Source organism: Candidozyma haemuli (assembly GCF_002926055.2).
Source record: "Candidozyma haemuli strain B11899 chromosome Unknown I_2014730914, whole genome shotgun sequence".
Lineage (NCBI taxonomy): Eukaryota > Fungi > Ascomycota > Pichiomycetes > Serinales > Metschnikowiaceae > Candidozyma > Candidozyma haemuli.
Genome location: NW_020289909.1, coordinates 639,020 through 659,121, shown reverse-complemented (window position 1 = coordinate 659,121; position 20,102 = coordinate 639,020). Strand labels below are relative to the sequence as shown.

Genomic DNA, 20,102 nt, shown 5'->3' with positions numbered 1-20,102 from the left:
GAGCTGGGGTTGATATGGGACTTTTGAGAGTGACGCGAGTACTGCACCGAAGAGCGTGGCCAGCAGGAAAAAAAAAAAAAAAAAACGGCGTCAGGAAAAAGAAATTTTTCATTTCCACGCACGCGCAATGCATAGAAGCTGAAAGACCCACTTCAGGGCAAGAGGAGAAGAGGCTTTGAAGAATGGAAACAAGGAAGTCCAGGGTCCGTTTGGAGACCGAGAGTATGGACAGATGGAATGTGATGGAGGCTAACACAATGTGATAATTTTTTTTTTGTAAACGGTTTGAAACGGCCGGCTAGAATAATGAAAGAAAACGGCAGGGTGCACGGGTTTGGCTGGACTTTCCTGACTCCTTCCTTCCTTCTCCAAAAGTACCGAGAAGCGACCGACCGACCGACTGCAAATCATGTCACTACAGAAAGATGCTTTTTGGTGCGTTCGGAGCTGGGCGATTGGGCGGCACCTCAGGCTAATTAGCAGTGTGTGGATCGATGGATCTTGCGGCGTGATGGGTTCCGGATACGAGAGGTGGCAGAAGAACCCGAGGAAAACTGCAAAAAAAGAAATAAGAGAGGAAGTTACCTTCAAGTCAACTTTTAAGCTTCCGTAAACAAAGCAGTAACTATTCCAACGGCAAAAACAACAACAAAGAGGATAATAAAACAGTGGCAAATATTTACGATACCGTAAATTTAATAGCAACTAAAAGAGGCATCCCACCGCCTTTCAAGCCTTTTTTTTTCCGGTTATGAGAGGTGCAGTGTCATGAAGAGGCTGCTGCGTGGGCATTAGTGGCAGCGTGGGTGGACACTTTTTTTCTTCTATTCTTGTGCAAGAGGCTTGGAAGGTTCAGGGCGAGACGAGAAGGCGATGGGACCGCCCAAACGCATCGGCCAGGCAGTTGTAGAAAATAAAGTTTGTGTTTTGGTGGTTGGTGTTTTTTGCACCCAACATATGGCAGGTTGAAGCTTTTTTGATGGGCCTTTGTCGTGAAGTGTTTCGGACTGCTTTAATTAACACGAGGCCGAGTCAGGAGCCGTACATATCCCCGGCTGCAGTTTCCATCTCATCTATCGAGATTATCAGCACGGCAGCTTAAGGTGGTGCTGAGCACGGCAATATACCTCATAGCCCTTACATGAAGCAGGGTTCAATTTTTGCTCTTGACTGCTCGACTAATTTTTTTGCCCTGCTCGCCTCCTTCAAGCAGTCAGAGTCAGCCTCTTGGCAGCATTAGCGAGACATGATCTGCTGTGGTCCATAATACTTCTGTACTGCAGCCAGGCTCTGTTCTTCTGTGTGCTTGGGTCACCGATTTGCGCTTTTACCATATCACGCGATCGTCCACGCATTGTCCGAACGCACGCTATTGCTCGCCTGACCTCGGGGTATAACCTCCGAGGATTTCTCGCGAGAAACCAAGACCCGTACATTCCGCGCACGTGATAGGTCAGGTGAACATTTACTCACATGATCCAGCACGTGCCGATTTGACCCTTATCGCGCCTGCCTCCCTCCTTATCCCGATAACCTACCCCATCCACAGTTTCCTCCTTACGGATCTAGAGTATGCTAAAGCATTCCCTTCGAGCCTCCACTTTAAGGCTCTTACATACGCGTGACTACACGCCTCTTCTTTTTGCCTCCGCCAAAGCCGGCGCGTCAGCAAGACGTTCTGCAGGGTCTTATCTCTCAGCATCTCCGAACCACGGCTTTGCAACTTTCTCCAACGGCAACGATGACTATGAGATCGATTTGATTACTTTGAGAAGAAAGTCGGCTCCAGAAAACCCCCATGTTCCACCTTTTCTCACTGTGTTGGACGAAAATGCCCCTCTCAATGGCAAATACGATCCTCACGTTGTGGAACGGGTCCTCCGCGAGAGAAACGCCAATTCTGACGTGAAGGGCGGTTCTCCAGCGACTATGGAGTTTGTAGCTCGATTTCTGAGGGAGTTGGAGCTTCTTGATGCATTTATTCGTCTATCCTATTCGAATACAATTCCTGATATCTCCAGACTCACTTCTGTGGAGGTATCGAATGTGCTATACATTTTCAGGGGGTTGTACAGAAAAGGTCATCTTGAGCTTGCCGCTGGTGCTAACCTCAAAACTTTGGATGAAATGGTAGACCATTTTTTGACATTGCTTTCTGACGCTCCTCCGACATCACGGAGTTTAACGTCAAGCGTGCATTCTCTTTTGAAGAGCACTCCTAAGGACTCCTTGAAGGTGGAATTATTGAGCAATGGAATTGGTAACTTTTTGCCCGAATTGAGTGTCTTGACTAAGGAATATGACTTCAATACTCTCAAGTCCGTCCAGCCTATCGTGGATAAGATCAGTGTCTTAGTCACGGAGTTTTCCAGATTCTTAGAAGTGAACGGAGCAGCTCACAACTACGACGCTGATTTCTTCAGAGTTTTGATCTATGTCTCACGCTATAAGCATTTGAAGCGTATCTTACTTACGCTTTCTGAAAAGAACGTGCCTCCAAAGGCTTTATTGGCCATTGTGAAGAACCCTAAGAGTGCTGACGTTCAGGAAGTTGTCCGCTACGAATCAGCTGAAGTTGAGAAGCTCAATGATTTGGTCAACAACTCCAGCAGGAATATCTTGAATGCTGTGTTTGCAAACGTTGGTCTTCGCGAGGCTGACTATACTTTCGCAGCCGTATCAGCAGAGACGGAGAAGAATGTTTATAACGCAGAAGGGAAGCGTCTCTTGGAGAGCTTTATTGAAACCTATTTGCCTTTGGTTTGCGGGGGCGTTCTCTCAATTGACGCGTTTAAGGATCCGAAATTCGAGCAAGCTGTTGTTACACACAATCTGAACCCTATCACTACCTACTTGGTGCTGGAGAACTTCTTCGAGAACTACGAGTTTTCTCTTTCGACTCTCTTGGGTATCACTTCCAACTTCCATATCATTAGGGCCGTGGCACCTCAATTTGCTCTGTTTGCATCTTGCTCATTGGAACTGTTGACTGAGGCTATCGACAAACTCGCTGAGTCATCCAGCCCATTGGTTTTGGAGGATGCCGCCAAGGTTCACGAAGCATTGGTGACTTTCTCTCGTTACGCCGTTTCTGGCTTTAGTGTGTTCGACAAGCTCTTGCAGGAACCACAATGGATTACTGCCTTGGAGCGCCATACGCTTCTTACAGGTACTTCATATCCTGCTGCCGCTTTAAACGTTTTTGACCTCAAGGGCGAAATTGCTAGATTGAAGAAGGCTGTTCCACAATGTGTTAGTGCTGATGTCATGCAAATTCAAGGGAAGTGCCTTAGTGATTTCAAGGCGGAACTCACTGCTTTCAAGAAACAAGACTTGAGAAACTTTAAGTATGGAGACATAAGTTTCCGTAACCTTTTGAAGTACGTGAACACTGCTATTGCTCATGCAACTTCACGTAACGAAAGCTCTGCTGGTTCTGCTGTGACATTAAAGAATGCCGGATCTTATGGACAATTGAACGAACTTTTAGCAGCAAACCTCGAACCTAACAATGGCAGAACTGTCTTCTTGGATGAGCTTACGGATGCCTCAGCTGCTCCAGTGAGCCCACAGACAACTCAGAAGGGCTATCAGCAGATTCCGGAGGAGCTCAAGATTCACAGTTTTGTCAATGAGCTTGAAATTTTGAAGAATGATGAACTCAAGAAGCCATTTAAGCAGTGCACCCCTGACGAAATCGTTCGTCTCGTTGATCGCAGGTGTACCGAATTCTCCAAGGGCCTTGAAAATCTGAACCCTTCCTCAAGAATGTCAAAGGGAAACTGGGCTGTTTTCATGAAGATGGGTGGCCGCTTAAAGAGACTTTTTTCCATCAATAGCGGCAATACTGAGATCTTAGATGCCGTTATCAATTCCCAATCTGCATTAGAGAAGCTTGAGGCAAAACTTGCTCAGAAGAAAGCTCAGCAACAGGAAGTCAAGCCTGTTGAAAGCTCTCTTTATGGACCTGGCCCTTATGTTCAGATTCCTGAAAAGTTAGGTTTACATGATTTTGTTGACCAGCTTTCCTTGTTCAGGGAAGAACTTCAAAAGCCTTATAAAGACGCCTCTGCCGAGGAAATCATCAACCTCATGGAAAAGAGAACTAAAGAAGTTTACAACAACAAGGATTCGAATCTGGCTCTGAAGATCAATACCGATAATTTGGTATCTTTCATTAAGCTTCATGCTAAGCTCAAGAAGCTTTTGGCGTGGAACGGTGGCAATACTGCCATCTTGGATACTCTCATCTATTCGCAGAAGGTGTTTGACAACTTTGAAGCCAATGTAATCAAGAAGTCAAAATCCGCTGCCAAGCCAACTACTGTCGAAGAGCAAACTCCGTATAGACAGATTCCTGATGACGTCTTGTTGGAAGAGTATGCTGAGGAACTTGAGCAGTTGAAGGCAGCTCTTGGCTCTAATTTTGCTGATAACACTGCTTATCAGGTACACAAACAATTGGACAGCATGATCAATGTTGAGGAGGATCCAGCCAGAAAGTTAACTCTTGGTAAGCTTCAGAGAAACATTAAAATGCTCTTGAAACATAATGGCAATCTGACGTTTGCTTTGGATACGGTTTTGATCAGTAGCAAGGTCTTCGAAAACCTCAAGAGCAAGATAACTAGCACAGAAGCTACAAAGAATAAGTTTGTCATGTCTGACTTCCTTGAAAAGGCTGACCCAAAGAAGCCAAAACAACCATTCAAGTATAACGATGCCAATGAAATCTTGGCTCTTTTGAATGATAACACAACTTCTGCGGACGTTGGCTTGGAAGATCTGAAAGTTGAAGCATCTATTCAAGATGCTTTGTCGTCTGCAATGAGTCAAGAAGAATCCAATTTGAAGAAAGAAAACCCTGAGGAATATGCTGCCATTAACTCATTGACAGCCCAGAAGATAAGAGAGGCCTACAATAAGAAGCCTCACTTCGACAAGTCATCTAGCTCTTTGGACAAAAAATCATTGGAAGACTTCTTGAAGACCGCAAAACAGGCCAAAGAATACAAAGAAGAGAATCAATTCCGTGCTGAAAAGGCTTACGAATGGAGCAAGAGTAAGTGCAAGAGCAACCGTACATTGGAGTCTAAAAACTTCTTCAACCCCATGCAAAACACCAGGGCCGTGCCATCCGAGTATCTCATTTTGACTTCAAACGGCGATGTCATCTATTCGCAAGAGAACCCTCTTGGTGGTAAGCATGTTCCCGAAGATATGGTTACTGTGTTGGAGAAGATCTCACCAGATGTCCTTAGCAAGGTTTCCAAGCGCATCAACAAGCTTCAGAAGAAGAATTGGAAAGTCATCGGCGGAGGTGACAAGGACCGCTTGGTTGTTGCAAGCAGGCCATTGACTACTAAGCGTTACAAACTCTGGAGAGTACTCCGTACGCTTTTCACCACTACAGGAATGGTTTTCGTCGTCATGTTGGGTCTTCATGTATGGTTGGACGATGTTGAAAAAGGCAACGCTCCAGAATTGGCTTTCCCGCCATCCGAGAACATCGGCGTGATGGAAAGTAGTGATGTCGAAGAGTTCGAAAAGAAGCACAACCAAACGAAGGAGGAGCCAGCCGGAAAAACAACTCTCTGGCAGAGATTGTTCTGGAGCCGCTGAAAGTAGGGTCTAACCCAGTGTTTAGAAATTGTTTATTTGAAGTTACGACATCTCTTCGTCTCCTTCTCTTGGTTCCTTGGTGACTATAGTGAACTTCCATGATGTACTAGCACCAGCATTACCGTTCCAGTTCTTCACGTAGGTAACAGTGTCCTTATCCCTCAAGTCGGGAGTACGCAAGCCAGTCTCAAAAATATGCTCATCATGCTTTCTCTTCTCCTTAAGTAGCTGCTGCTTACTTGTAAGTGGTCTGCCTGGTCTTCTGTTGTTGTCTATCTCAGCAAGCTCCTCGTCATCTCGGGCAACCCACTGGCTGACAATCTCTCTGATTTCATGAAGCGCAAACGTCTCAGCTGGATTGTCCTGGATGCTTTCTTGAATGTGCAAGTAGAAGAGTAACTCATGGTTCTTCTGCTCCATATGTCTCTGCTTCTTCGCCTTGATCTTAGCGTCTCTTTCAGTGGCTCTGCCAAGTTGCTTGAACTTTCTACCCTTAGCATGAAGAGTAGCCGAAGAGCCTGCGATCTTCTTGGAGACCTTATTAAGTGACTTTGCAAGGGGCATGGAAGAGGTAGTGGTGGTGATGAGGTTGTGGAAAATGCAGGTGATGAGATGCGCATATACGCCTGGGATGTACCACAGGGTGATAAGCATCGAGATCGAGATACAAGAGTGAAATATTTGGAGAATTTTAAAGTAAAATGAAAGATATCATATGTTATGTTGATGGTTTTTTCTTGTTGTTGGAGTTTTTTCGTGTAATTGGAATATTTGTGTGCGTTGGATCAATGGCTGCAAACGCTTTCTTGAATCTAGTGAGAGATCGAGTACGTGCAATTATTGATATAAGCAACCCCATTGTGTAACTTGGTAGATTGTCATGTTTCTCGATCTTGTCCAACCTTCGCAGGTAGCTTGGAGTATATGTTATTTCAGTCAGAGACAAAGAACTGGCAACTTATAGTAGACACTCTATATCAAAGTGTTGATAATTGCCTGTGTCTTCATGAAGCTTGACGCTTGAATCCTTTGATATAGAGCCAGTTGTAGTTTTATTTGCCTCAATGGCTTCAATTTTACATATATACACTTGGCGAATGACTCCGTGGAAAGCCTACAGTTATTATGGTACTACGATGCCCTATTATAAGATTCTTTTTTTTTATTTTTTTATTTTCGAGTTTTTTTACTTTTTTATGTTTTCTAGCTTTTTTTACTTTTTTCTGTTTTCTAGTTTTTTTTTTTTGTTGTTCTTGTTTTTGTTTTTGTTTGTGGACATTATTGGCGGTCCACCTAATCCAGAAGGCAATCGTAGATGTTCACCTTCTTGTGTTTGCTGGTGTCGAAGATTGGTTCCTTGGACTTGCCAAGTTTGATCTTCTGCTGCTTTGTCATCTTCTTGAGAGTACTTGGGATGACAACAGGAGCTGGCGAGGGCGAAGCTTCAACCTTCCTGTTTTGGCGTCTAGACTTGACAACCTGCCACTCGTCAACCTGGGGCTCCTCCCAAGTGAGAAGCTTCTGGCTCATTTTGGCGGTTTGTCGGGCTTGTCTAGCAAAGTAAGCGTATCCCTTGTTAGGGGACTCACAAAGGCACTTAGAGACCAAAACTGGAAGGTTAGTCTTCTCCTTGAGGAGCTCTTTAGGTGTAGATGCTAATGTAGAAGTTTCAGAAAAGTCTGAACCTGGGGAAAGGTACATCTTCTCCATCTGCTTCATCAACAGCAAAGCAGTTTGCTCTGTTGGCAGCTTGACCAATTGAGCAGTGGCATGCTTTTCAGCAAGTTCCAAACTACTGGAAGAACCTGCAAAGGTTACTTTGGACTCTGATTTATGGAACCAGGATCCAACTTTATTAGAGACTCTGTGGAATCTCCTAAAAATACTTTGAGTAAAACGGTCTCGTTTACGTTGAGCTTTGGCGCCTTTAGTGGCAGTGGCTGGAGCGGTGGTGGAAAGGCGGAAAGCTAATGGATATCTAGTCATTTTTGGCTGTGTGAAAGTGGTTGAAAAGGAAGAGAAAAGTGGGAGGAAGGCCCTCTATTTATGCTTTTCGGGAAGCCGTGGAGTGTTCTGGAAGGAACCCTGGGGAAAGCCGTAGCACCGTCCAGGACCGTTGAAAAGAGGCAAGTCTAAATCTAAGGAGGTGCCCATTTGGGCTGTGCTGAGAAAAACGTTGATAAAGAGAAAGTACAAGAGGAAGACGAACACGCAACCCAAAATGCCGAAGCGGCATCCAGCCAAAAAAAAAAAAAAAAAAGTAATTTGAATGGAACCTTTGCCTTTTCATGGAATTCATAAAGCTTTAAGGAATTTGGAATTGTGGAAGGTTTTGCGATTGGAAGCGGAGTTGTTGGCTGGCTTCGATATTTCATGAAAGAGGAAAGAATAGCGAGCGTCAGTAGAAGTTTTGGAATAGGGGTAATAGCATTGAAGCCAATTGTAGAGCTGAATTGGAGAAGGTTTGAAGCAAAGATGCCACATAGGGGAAGGATGTAACCTTAAGGGAATGAGTCCAGAGTAGAACAGAAATAAGCCATCAAACTCTTCAGCTGAATCCAAAGATGCTCAGCCAAAAGAATCCAACATACTCTTGTTGACCTACTCTTTTAAATAGTACCTTTGACTAGTAACGCAGAAACTTTAAAGAATCTTATGCCTATACCACTGACCTACGAGAGGTGAAAAGGCCAGTTGGAAGCCAATAGCTCCCTTCTTGGCTACCTCTGATTTATGCCTTGTAAAAGAAGAGAAAATAGTTTTTTTAATGAATGTGTTGAAATGCCATAGTTTACAATACATCTAGATAGCTACATTTCGCAGCCATTTTGTATACTTTAAACACCAAACGTAAACTCTCAAACAAAGAGTGAACAAAACGATGTCCTAGAAATTCTCTACACCTCAATTCACCCAAATTGTCCCCCATAACACGAACTTCCTCTACCAATTCCCCGTTAGAGTAACCTCCCCTCGCTCACACGAGTCTAGAAAACCGTTGGAGGGGATCCCTACATCTACTTGTCGACAATATTCAGGAAAGGTGATACCTTCGGCAGAAATTCAGCCTTTAATCGCCAAACAAGTCGGGGGATATCTAAGTAATACTTTAAAACAGTTTTGATCTCTTTTTCTTCTCTTTTTTCTCCCTTTCATAGTGCTCCTTACTATCTCTGTTTACCCCCAAGGATGACTGGGTCCTACACAGCGCGACAAAAATTTTCTCCACAACAGAAAGCTCACTAAAGAACTACAACTTCAAAATGGCCAAGTACTCAGAAGATCAGTTGCTCGAAGCTAAGGAACTCGCTTACACGCCAAAGCCAGAGATTTTGGAGGCATTCAATGATTTGGTGGAGCTGGTTCGTGAACACTTTGCTAATGAAAAGAGAGCCAGACAGACCAACGGAGACACTTACATTGACGAAAGAGGCAATGAAAGATCATACAACCACTTGAACAGAAGAAGATTGCTGAGGTCCGGTCAGGCCAAGCCTAACTTGCGTAAGAAGGCCGCTGAGGTGGTTGATGAAGATGGATGGGCCACTTACACCAAGCCTAAGAAGTCCTTCGGCGAAGATGCTTACGACGACAGAGATAAATTCAGAGAGTCCTTGCGTGGTGGTGATGCTGCTGTCAAGGTCAAGCCAAATAACAAAAACTTGGGTTCGTCCAAGGCCGTGGACCCCAGAGACACCATTGCCGACAAACAGACTAATACTTTCAACGCCTTCGAGGCGCTTGGTGACGACGACGAGTAGATAATATGACGCTCATGAACAATTACTATTACAATGTAGACAGCTAGAAACGCTTTTTTTTTAAATTTTTTATTTGGCTATTCTCTCGCCCAGGTATTATACAGAGTAGCATAAAGTCCTAATCTAACAATTTTGATTACACGACAATGTCTTTGTCTTCCTCGCTTGAAAGCGATTTGAGAATGGTTCTCATATCGGTAGAGGGGGTGTGCTTTTGAAGCACGGATCTAGGGGTGCTGTTTTGGTGGAACAGGAATCTGTCGTCTGGAGTTTGGCCATTGACAGTGTTCTTTAGGTCAGATACCTTCGGAAGCAAAGAGTATCTGTAGTTGTTGGTATGCTGTAGGTTAAACAGGTTGTTCGAGTTAAGTGTATCCTGTGTAATCAGAGCGTCACCATTGGCGGCGTTGCCGTTGGACTTGGCTGGACCACTAGCGAGGCCAGAATGGATGGAGGAGATATCATTAGCGTTACCAAGGCCGTATCCCTGGCCATTACCATTAGGCTGAGCAGTTTTATCACGAGCATCTTGAAAGTGGTCGGAATTGTTGTCAGCAGTAGCTGCCTTGGCATTGGCACGCGCTTCATGGTCATAGTGAATCTTGCTAACATCAAGCAGCACCAGCTTTTGTGGGTTGATGTAGTTATTCAATGAAGTTGTGGCGAAGAACTCGTAAATCTTATCCTGAGTAACTCTGGTTTTGAAGGTACCAGCGGCTCCAGACAAGGCAGCTCTTCTGTCAGAAATGTCATGAGTGATGGCCTCCCACAAGCTCAGGGTAGTGATATCGGTCTCTAACAAGTCAGCATACTTCTCATTGAGGACTTCCACCAGGGACTTCAACAACAGGTAAGCAAACTTGTCCTTCTCTACTTCGATCGCAGATCCATTGCCATCAAGAAGTTGCCAGTACAGGAAGACAGGAATGAAGTTATGCACGAAGTTGATTCCAGTGACAGAAAGCAATGTTTGCAATGTCTTCAAAAGCAACTTGGAAACAGAAGGACTGCTTGGTGATGCGAGGTACTCATTAGTGTGAACAAGGATGTTGCTGAGGAAGTTCTGAGAGTGGCTGATGTACTCATTGTAGTCAGGCACCAAGAAACGTTCAGGGCCCTCTGCTTGAGAGGCATCCGAGTAAACAATCTTAGGAGACGCCTTTCTTGGAGAAGACTTACCGCCAGTCTTGAGGAACTCAATTTCCAAAAACTCGTGGAAGACCTGCAAGAACTTGGCTTCGAGGTCAGCCTTCTGCTCAGCAGAGGCTTCCAGAGCATACTCTTCGTAGCTCTTTTCGACGGTCAATAACTGCAAACCCAAATCCCAGTTCTCCAAGGTTGCCTCGTTTCTGGTAATCGAGCTGGACTTGCGAATCAACAAGTTCATCACCTTAGAGATGTTGTCGAGAAGCACGATGACCAAGTCGTGAACACGGCTGGTCTTGTGGGTATCGGCATGGAGCATGACGGAATCGACTTGCATCAAGATGCCTTCAATGGAGTCTTGAACTTGGTCGAAGTAGTAGATGTGACTGGAAAGGTTGCAAACACATTGGGTGTAGATCTTGCTCAACTCCCTGACCTGGTCCACGGACAAGTAATCAGCCAACAGAAGATGCAAGTTGGTTTGCAAAGTAAGGAATTGCTGAATGACATCGGAAATGGAAAGACCAATCATGTTGAAGTTGGACGACACAAGGCCAAGCAAGGACTTAGCAGTGTGAACCAACATTCCATAGTTCTTAGAGTTAGCATCGGTTTTCTCGGAAGCTGAACTCAAACGGGTCAAGAGAGTCAGCAAGGCGATGAAACGCAATTGCACAGGGATCCAGGAAGCACACATCTCCAAGAACGTGGTACCCCAATTGTCAACCTCAGTTTCAGCAGCGTTAGCAAAGTTGAATTCGACAACTTCATTAGTAGCCTCTGAGATTTGAGTAGAAAGAGAGGTGTTGAAAAGACCCTTCAAGGCGGCCAAGGCCTCCTCGTTAAGGTCCAGGTCCGACACGGAGTCACTCTCGAAATGCTCCTCAATTTCCTTAGCCTGAGCAGCAGTTCTGGCAGTGACAACCCTATTCAAACTGTGGAACTTCTCGTCGCCCTCGACGTTCAAGTTACTGTTCAAACGGGTCAATAAATTACTCTGGGTAGCGTTGGCAAGCACTGTCTGGGCTAACAATGGAACGCAGGAGGAAATAAACTTCTTCAGCAAGCGAACGTTGAATCCCAAACAGTTGAAGACGTGCTTAGCAGTGGAAAGCGAAACAAGACGCCATTCGGATTTGTTGGTAGTGGAGCTGCTCAGCTGGGTCACACCGGTCTTGATAAACAGTTCGGTAAACCTGGTGAAGCTTTCAACAAACAGCTTATCACCAGAGAAAAGACCACCATCGAGCTTAGAACACAACACACCGTAGGTAGATACAAGCAGTTTACAAAGGGGCAATTCCTTCACCAGGAGGATTGTTGACAAGATAGACACCACCTGGGTTGCAAAAGCATTCAAGTTATCGGCACATTTCTCGATTAATGCTGAAATAATACCCAAGGTGACTTGCAAGTTCCCGGATTTATTACCCTTAACGTCACGTTTGGTCTTTGCGGCGAGGAAGTCCACCACCTTGACCAACTTGATTCTTCGGGTCAGCGCATAGTAAAGAAGGTAACTGAGCTCAGATGGATTGGGCTTCTTGTCTGCCAACTTACCAGGCGGGTAGCACTGGAGAATAAGCTTCTGGTGCTTATGTTGAGGGACGATACGCATTTGGGAATGGGTATTTCAGGCAAAAAGACAGGGGAGGCTGATGGGGCAGAAGAAAGAGAATGGGATGTTCCCCAGTTTTTAACGATGAAGGTGCCAGAGCACCCGGCCTGCAGAGAGAGCGGGGGTCGTTGGATCTCTCACATGGAGCCCACCCAAATGGGGTAAAAAAACTGGCCTGCCCAAGAGAGGGAAAGAAGGAAAGAATAGGGAGTAGCCACAAAAACAAAGGCGGATTTTTGGAAGAGAAACAAGGGATTTTCTGGGGTTAACATGGATTTGGAATTTGTTATTTCCACCGTGTTCGTGTAAGCTGTCTACCATTTGGAAGGTCTGTTTTGGTTGCAAATCTGTTTGACCCACCGCGGCCAGGGCGGCCGGGTGAATGAGGGTCCCAGCGCGGTACATGTGAAGAGTAAGCGAGGGAACGAAAGCACAAGAAGAATGGTGAAGAAAAGGAAGCAAGGAAGTGGAGGTTAAAAATCACGTTTAGTGCAATGTGAAAAGAAAGTGAAAAAGATGGGGATTTTGGGGAATTTACCTGGTTTCGAATGTCCTTAGGGCTATCCGTGTTGGGTCATTCTGGCTTAACCTTGAAAAAAAAAAAAATGGCTGCAATATCTCATTTCCTGCCGCCGCGCTGCGTGGAAGATGCAAGGCCCATAATGGCTGCAAACGAGGGACCATCGTGAAGGGGGCATCTCAAAAAACAAAGGAAGAACAGATTTGGTAGCAAAGTGGTCCTTAATTTGACGATAAAATGAGTGAACTTACGGCTTTTTTATCAAAAAATAAATGTCTTCCCTTTTTTCTCCCATCACGTTTCCCCCTTTTCTGGGGGCTTTATCACGGTGGCTTCCATCTTCCAGCGGGGCATAGAATAACCTGAACCCCTCTGATTGTGCCAGCCGTGTTAAAAGAAGAGGTGAAAAATACTAGAGGGGTCCTTGGCCGGTCAGGCTGGTTAAACTGCCCGTGAATGATCAGAGATGGACAAAAAGGTTGGATATTTTTCCTGGTGACTCGACTTTTGGTACTTCCTTTTTTAACTTTTATTCCTTATTCCGTTCGGATAATCTGGTGGCACAACCAAGGGTTTGATGACATGTCAAAATTTCATGTCATTTCCACTTTTGGGATGCTTAGTCTTTCTTTTTTTGAAGCCGTGTCTCTACACTGTTCTCTACATTCTTCGTCTTCCTAAGTATGATATTAAAAATACAGTCGTAAGGTTTCGTGATTGACGGGGCCAGCCTGCCAGTCTTACTGGTACCCATCAATATTTCAATGAGTTATGCTCCTTCTATGGAGAATGTCTTCTATGATAATTCATGTAGCCTCAAGTGTGCTAGTCAGGCAGCGTGCTGCTCCCAGAGTCTTACTTGCTCTTCACCATCGAATGTCTTCTATAATGGCTGTAACGTCACAGCCATGGTTACGTCCGCGGCGACAAGTCAGAATAACGCAACTTCAAACAGTACGGACACATCATATGGCGACAGCGCTGACAAGTGAATCGGGAGGCCGGCTCCACAATCACAGGATGGTTTTCAAAGTAGCCAAAAACCTCGTTGGGCTTGTTTTCACCTGAGGATTCTGTTCGTAGAGTTCCATAAGCTTTACCGCAGTCACAGCAGTACCATTGGCAAATCCTAGTATCTGAATGGGACGAGCACTGCGGCAGTGTATGCGTTCGAAGTTTAACGTTATTCATGGTAGGAGGGGAAAGTGAAGTTGGAGGAAAAATGGTGAATGGAGGGTTTAATGAATGGCAGCTGCTAGAAAGCAGAATGGGGTTTGCTGGTGGTGGCAGGTTTGAAAAAGTGTCTTTGAAAATTCAGTCCTTCTAGTCTCAGAAGGTAATATGGAACCGAGTCAAGATGAAACACGTATAAAACTCGGTGTAAAAAAAAAAAAAAAAAAGACAGATGAAACTTGTCTCTTTAAAATTCAATGCCCAGCTCTATTAAACACTGGGTATGGGATAAAATTGGGGGGAATTGGTATGGACAATCGGGGTCAAAGTGGTGAATGGAAGGGACCCAAGATTACCGCTAATGCTGATATGATAAAATGCCAATGAAAGCTGCTGGATGGTATAAAAAAGATACTGGCGCAGACAATAAAAAAAAAGTGTGCAAATTGGGGATCTAAAAGTTCAAAAGATGACAGCCTGGGCTCATTAAATATAAAATCAACCTCTACAAATATAAAAAAAGCCAGAAAGTCGCTGCCTTTATACGATCTTCGATGCTTTCGGTTGCCCCCGCTGCCATTCTAGACCCGCGAGCGAGGCGGCCCAGACTGGCTTTTGTGTGCGCCTGGGCCCACCGGTTATTCCGGGGCGAAGAGAAACCGCAAACTACCTAGACACAAGAGGAAGGGAAATAAAAAGGAAGAAGCAAAAAACGGCGTTTTCATAAGGAGTCAGCCCCGGCGGTGGCACCTGTGCCTTTATTTTTTTTTCTTCTTGTTTGCTTTGGCCGGCTGGGGCAATTAAAGGTCCTTTTTGGTGGGCCGTTTTGGTCTTCTTCTTGTTAATTATTTTTTTTTTTTTTTTTTTTATCCTCTTCGCCCTGGCTGCGAACTTTTGGTCTGGGCCCTGCCGGCGCGCGCGGGACCAAAGTGCAGAAAGTGCAGAAAGTGCAGCGAAAAAAAGCCTGGAAAAGGCTGCAAATGGTGAAATGAGTGAAATGACTATGGAAAAACCTGCCTGGACAGATGCACGAAAAGAGCCCCAGAAGCAGCTCCAGCCCCACTGGGCCACTGGGGGGAGCACCCAAAAAGTACCATTAGCAACGCAACCTTAGGCATAGGCATCTGAGCCAGGGGAAAACGGCTGGACTGGAGGGGGATAAAAGCAAATGAGGAACCAGCCTGGCCTGGGGCTATTCTTACTCCTTTTTGTTTACCACCCTTTTTTTTTTTTATTTTCTTTTCTTCTGCGATTTAGCCTTTTCCTTATCTATACCTCTTTTCTTTTTTCTTCCAGGTCTCTTCGTAACTTGTCTCATTCTTTCCTTTTCCTCCATCTCGTCTAGTGTCTCGACTTGTCTCGACCTGCTTAACCACCTCACGATAATATCTCTTCTTCCATGGCTTATCTTTGGGCGTTTTCTTTTCTTTTTTTCTTTATTTTGCGTTTCGAGACCTTCGAGGTTGTCGTCTGTGCCCCAGTCTGGGCCGGGCCTTGTCTGGCCAGCCTTCCCCCTTTCCTTCCCAGCAACTGAGGAGGAGGAGGTCCCACCGCGGCAGGTACCCTTGGCGAGAGTCGTTTTCTGCCTCGGAGTGTCCTGTCCAGCCGGTTCCGATTCCGATTCCGTGCCCTGGCGAGATTCTACTTGCCAAGAGACTCTTACAAGACCCTGTGATATGGTTGACTCATGTTTGGGTTTTATTGCATCCAAAGGCAAACCGGGCAGATCAGCAGATCAGTTTACATCAACTCTATTGCTTAACTCACCTACTGGTTTTCTCTGGCTTTTGATTTTCCCCTCTTGACCTCTTACCCCAACATCCAATATCGCCCTATACCACCTCCTCTTCTAATCCATCCAAGGCAGTCACGAATCGGCCAGTAAGGCACCGACAATTAACCTTTGCTCTGGTGGTAACCTTTGGATATTAATAGCGTCATTGTGATTTTACGATCAGCTTTAGTCATGGCACTCCCATTAGCAACGGGCAGAAGACCCAGCGTCTTCAGCCACACCTTCAATGCCTTGGTCAGTGCCTTTCTCACTCCACACTTCCCTTCTAGTCAGATCAAATCATTGATAGTATACCTCTGATCTTCTCATTCTCTATGCACCTTGTGGAACCGTTCTCTAACGTTATCTCTAACACTAACTCTGTTGGGCCCCCTGCTTCTTTAAAGTTTGCACTTCTTGGAAGCATTCCAATGGGATCATGCCTTTGGCATTGCCTTTAGTAAGGATAACCCCATTGGCTGACCGGAAAAACGTGAGCCCTTGTTCCTTGCACTTGTCTAAATCTAAGTATATCAAAACATTGCAAGTCTTACGAATCCCCAGCTTACTCCACTCAGCATCCGACGTGAAGTGAATATGATTTCTCAGCATTTTTGAAAGACCACCGCTGGATTTAATAGCTTCATACTTATCGGTAAATGTTCCGTGGTAAACTTTCTTAGGCATCTCTTCCCAGGCTAGCTGGATCAAGTTCTCCTCTGTGACAAGATTAAGAGAGTGGCCTTGGTTGGCACAAATGTACTTCTTACCGTCCTTACGAGTCTCAATGGAGAAGCGCTTCTTATCATTGTTTACCACAACCTGCTCGATCTCCTCCTCTGTGGCCTTGTGAGTTTTGATGCGTGGATGGTTAAGTATCGTCTTGAGTTCTATGAATCCTCGACTGTCAATGGGGAGCTTTTCCTTGACTGCGCCGTGCCGAAGAAGGTACAGCAATGCTTTGGATATCTTGACTTCTCTGGAAGACATGTTGATGCAAAAGAACGAGTGGTAATTGAAGAGTTTAGACGGAGATGAGCTTGAGTGGCGGTTTCACTGGTTGTAGATGGTTCGCATATTTCGCAGCCACTGGAAGAGTCATACCACATACTGCTTGGAGGCCCTATTTCGGAGCAATTTTATCATCAGGTGGATGCTTCCCAACGATGTATTGCTATTCCAAAGGCTGTAAAGAGAGGGCCAAACTTGCTTCTGTGTTTGACATGGAAATGGCTCTCTCTGGACTATGTATGTGGACATTTGGACCTTACGACACTACAGACAAAAGCCAAACTGATGACCACTATGACGCTAGTCACTACGTGCTCTTTCCAAATCCCTGCAGAACTTGATATCGTTGGCTGCCCAATAATTGCCGTCTTTGACGTTCCCTTACTCGCATGTACCTCTGACACATCACCACATCACCGCCTACACCTTAAATTTCATCCGTGACCCTGTCACCCATTTTTTACCTTCTATTTACAGGTTTGTCTATTTGTTATCGCTGCATCTTCTGACCTTGGCTCCAGCAAGAGATCCCATGTTAGCACGATTGTTCTGCTTGATAGTAGCGTTGTCACCCAACTCCGTGTCCTTATGGAACTTGAGATGGTAGCGATCATTCTCTTGTTGTTCAGCTTGAACAATATTTTTCACAAGAAACTTGGCAACCTCGTCCAAGTCGTTGATGGCCTTGTTGATCTCTTCCTTGTCTGTGAGGTTCTTGTTCTGGTTGAAACCTTCACGGATTTTCATTCTAGATGCCATAAGGATTTTGGCATCTCCGTTGAACGCCGTCCGCGTAGCCCTGAGGGCGTTACGGTATACCTGTAAGGCTGATTTTGACATGTAACTTTGGTGATGAGGTTTGTCTTAGATGCCAATGGCTGGAAATTTATAAGCTATACGGACGTATGCAGGAAATTTAAGTTTACTGGCATTACCTAACCAGGTTTCGTCGACACAAAACTATCAAATGCACTGTTTTACCAGGTAAACTTTCAAGAAAAGAAAATTGATCATTTTCTAGTTGTGACGTGCTTTCTTTATACCTATACTAAACGCCTAAGCGTGACACTCAAGCACTGTCTCTTGTCTATATATGCATGATTATCATTACAACACCAACTTCTCTCTTGAGTAAGCTGGGATCCGCTTAGCCAACTCGATACCCTCATCCACACGCAACTTCTGGTTCGTTGTTCCATTGCTCATGGTCAAAAGAGCATCCAACTCCTCCTTCTGAGTACCAATCTCGTGGATGTTATCAACAACAGAAGCCTTGCTTGTGGACTTCTTCTTGTTTTGCTTCTTATTATTGTCTGCTTGCAATGCCTGGTTTGTGAGCGTCAAGTTGTAACTGTTGGCTCCAAGAGCCTCGACCTTTGAATCGATAACCAGACCCAACTTCTCTATGACTGGAATAGACCAGTTAAAAAGTCCACCAGCGTCGATAACGGCTTGAACTAAATCCCAGGACTGAGTGGTATTTATGTTGATGAAGACTCCAAGCATGCGCTCCAATTTTTTGCTGTAGCCATCGTACTCTGCAGTCAAAATTTCTTGCAATTTCTTGGTGATCTGTGGAAGGGAAAAGTTATTGACGAGTCTATCAATCGTGGCACCCAAAAACATAAGGATCAATTGGGCCAGGCTTTCATTGCTCGAGTCTTTGTCAAGCTCATCAGCCAACTCGGTCAAATTGTTAAGCTCATTTGTGAGGTCATCAATTGAGAGTGCTGGACATTTTTCAATGGCAGTCTTAAGTAATTCTGGCTCGTTGAGTTGACTGAAGAGTAAAAGGAGACCGTTTGCATACTCTGTTGGGTAGAGTGGATGACTCAAGAGATAAGCCACGGCAGCCTCTGGAATAAACGATTCGTTTTGAATCTGAACAGTGCTTTCTTTTTCGTCGACCTTGAATATAAGTGCAAGAATTCTCTCCAAGTAAAGAGCGTCTATGATTTTGTCGTTGATCGAATGAGAATACGTTTTCCTGTCCTTATATTCTTCGCCCTTGAAAAACTTGATGATCGCTTCGTTGAAAGCATCTGTGTTATCATTCTTCTTTGTCAACGACTCGAGAAAGTCATCCAACTCCTTATTTCCTCTCTTACTAGCATTTGGCAAACTTGTGGACAGAAGAGCTGGATAAGATTTCAAAGCCTGCTTGCTCTTATCTAAAGAGGAAATGGACTTGCCCAAAGATTCTCTCAATGTGTTCTTTCCAACTTCAACCTGAATATAATTGAGCTTGCTTGTTTTTCTCTTCTCGTTGAATCCCAAATATAACGCATAAGTAGAACTGGAAGATGTAGAGTTACCCTTGGTAGGTAATGCAAAGTTGAAATGCAACTTGACCTGTGGATCGTGCTCAAACTGATCGAGCAAAGACTCAAACTTGAAGTTAACCAAGAAGAGCTTTGACAGTGATGATATTAAAAGTCTGTCAGAAGCAGGAGCATAAAAACCATAATCATTCTTACCCTTGGTGAAGAGTGGTGCCAAAGAGACGGTCTTGATAGGATTTTGTGGCTTCATGAGAGATGCAGATGATACCAGCTTGGTGGTCTTATCAAAGGTATACAACACACCGTCTGCATAGGTAAAAAGGCAAGTATCAAGGCCAGGTCTTTCATAAGTAATGCTGTAAATTTCGAAAGTTTTGGCTTCATCTAGTCCAACCAATCTGCATGTATAGGAGTCCAGTTTGTCCAGACGAGTGATGTAGAACAAGAGAGAACTCTTGTGTTGGAAGGCATGTTCCGTTATAAATGTATGATAGATGACTTTATGTTCAGATGATCTTGGAAGGGCTGGCAAGCTGCTCAACAAGGATGCTTTGGTTAAGGAAATCTGCTTAGATTCCTCACCTTCAACTTTTGACTCTTGATATTCAAGATGCTCCAAAGCGCCGCTTTGCGAAAAAACATAGATAGAAGAGCCTGTTCCGAACATGACGCCCACTGCTGCTTGTGGAACAGGGTAATCAGCGGTACTGGACTCATCGTTTCCATATCTCTTCACGAGCTTTACCAAATGCTTTCTGCGTTCACTTAAACCGACAGCATAAAGGTTATCTTTCACATCCATGCCATCCACAATAGTGCTGGACGATAAAGGAAAAGACCAAACAAGCTTGGGTGTGGGTTTCAATACATAACTGGAGATCAACAGCTTAGACATGCCTAGGTGGATGAAGTCAGTCTCCTGGTAAGTGAGGCTCTTCTGGCTGTGTGGAAGCACAACACGTTGATCCACGGGAACATCAGCAATTCTAGGTAGTTCTACGAGCGAAAACAGATCGCTCAATCTTGGGAGCATTGCTTCTATAGTAGTTTGGACTTGAAGTTTGAAGAATTGACGGTGGAGTGCAGAGAAAAATCTGCGATGGGATTGAGAAGAGCACGGTTTGTGTGGGTGCACGGATGTGGAGTACCACGCCTACCAAGACCACTGTGAAGATCAGAATATAAGGAGAAAAAG

The 20,102-nt window shown here is 44.8% G+C and overlaps 8 protein-coding genes across 8 annotated transcripts; 2 read left to right on the top strand and 6 right to left on the bottom strand. All coding sequences in view use genetic code 12, as the record gives it.

The window, feature by feature from the left end:
- Nucleotides 1-1,572: 1,572 nt before the first annotated feature.
- Nucleotides 1,573-5,622, top strand: CXQ85_005200 (uncharacterized protein; the record flags this gene model as incomplete). Its single annotated transcript, XM_025488799.1, has 1 exon — nucleotides 1,573-5,622. One exon carries the CDS (start codon nucleotides 1,573-1,575, stop codon nucleotides 5,620-5,622), a length of 4,050 nt encoding a protein of 1,349 aa, XP_025343566.1.
- Nucleotides 5,623-5,664: 42 nt separating this feature from the next.
- On the bottom strand, nucleotides 5,665-6,186 carry CXQ85_005199 (uncharacterized protein; the record flags this gene model as incomplete). Its single annotated transcript, XM_025488798.1, has 1 exon — nucleotides 5,665-6,186. The coding sequence occupies one exon, from the start codon at nucleotides 6,184-6,186 to the stop codon at nucleotides 5,665-5,667; it is 522 nt and encodes a 173-aa protein (XP_025343565.1).
- A 729-nt stretch (nucleotides 6,187-6,915) lies between these two features.
- Nucleotides 6,916-7,608, bottom strand: CXQ85_005198 (uncharacterized protein; the record flags this gene model as incomplete). Its single annotated transcript, XM_025488797.1, has 1 exon — nucleotides 6,916-7,608. The coding sequence occupies one exon, from the start codon at nucleotides 7,606-7,608 to the stop codon at nucleotides 6,916-6,918; it is 693 nt and encodes a 230-aa protein (XP_025343564.1).
- Nucleotides 7,609-8,885: 1,277 nt separating this feature from the next.
- On the top strand, nucleotides 8,886-9,383 carry CXQ85_005197 (uncharacterized protein; the record flags this gene model as incomplete). The annotated part of the gene is made up of 1 exon (XM_025488796.1): nucleotides 8,886-9,383. One exon carries the CDS (start codon nucleotides 8,886-8,888, stop codon nucleotides 9,381-9,383), a length of 498 nt encoding a protein of 165 aa, XP_025343563.1.
- Nucleotides 9,384-9,519: 136 nt separating this feature from the next.
- CXQ85_005196 (uncharacterized protein) lies at nucleotides 9,520-12,147 on the bottom strand (the record flags this gene model as incomplete). Its single annotated transcript, XM_025488795.1, has 1 exon — nucleotides 9,520-12,147. The coding sequence occupies one exon, from the start codon at nucleotides 12,145-12,147 to the stop codon at nucleotides 9,520-9,522; it is 2,628 nt and encodes an 875-aa protein (XP_025343562.1).
- A 3,842-nt stretch (nucleotides 12,148-15,989) lies between these two features.
- TPT1 (tRNA 2'-phosphotransferase) lies at nucleotides 15,990-16,604 on the bottom strand (the record flags this gene model as incomplete). The annotated part of the gene is made up of 1 exon (XM_025488794.1): nucleotides 15,990-16,604. The coding sequence occupies one exon, from the start codon at nucleotides 16,602-16,604 to the stop codon at nucleotides 15,990-15,992; it is 615 nt and encodes a 204-aa protein (XP_025343561.1).
- A 504-nt stretch (nucleotides 16,605-17,108) lies between these two features.
- Nucleotides 17,109-17,465, bottom strand: CXQ85_005194 (uncharacterized protein; the record flags this gene model as incomplete). Its single annotated transcript, XM_025488793.1, has 1 exon — nucleotides 17,109-17,465. The coding sequence occupies one exon, from the start codon at nucleotides 17,463-17,465 to the stop codon at nucleotides 17,109-17,111; it is 357 nt and encodes a 118-aa protein (XP_025343560.1).
- Nucleotides 17,466-17,732: 267 nt separating this feature from the next.
- UTP8 (Utp8p) lies at nucleotides 17,733-19,940 on the bottom strand (the record flags this gene model as incomplete). Its single annotated transcript, XM_025488792.1, has 1 exon — nucleotides 17,733-19,940. One exon carries the CDS (start codon nucleotides 19,938-19,940, stop codon nucleotides 17,733-17,735), a length of 2,208 nt encoding a protein of 735 aa, XP_025343559.1.
- Nucleotides 19,941-20,102: the final 162 nt, after the last annotated feature.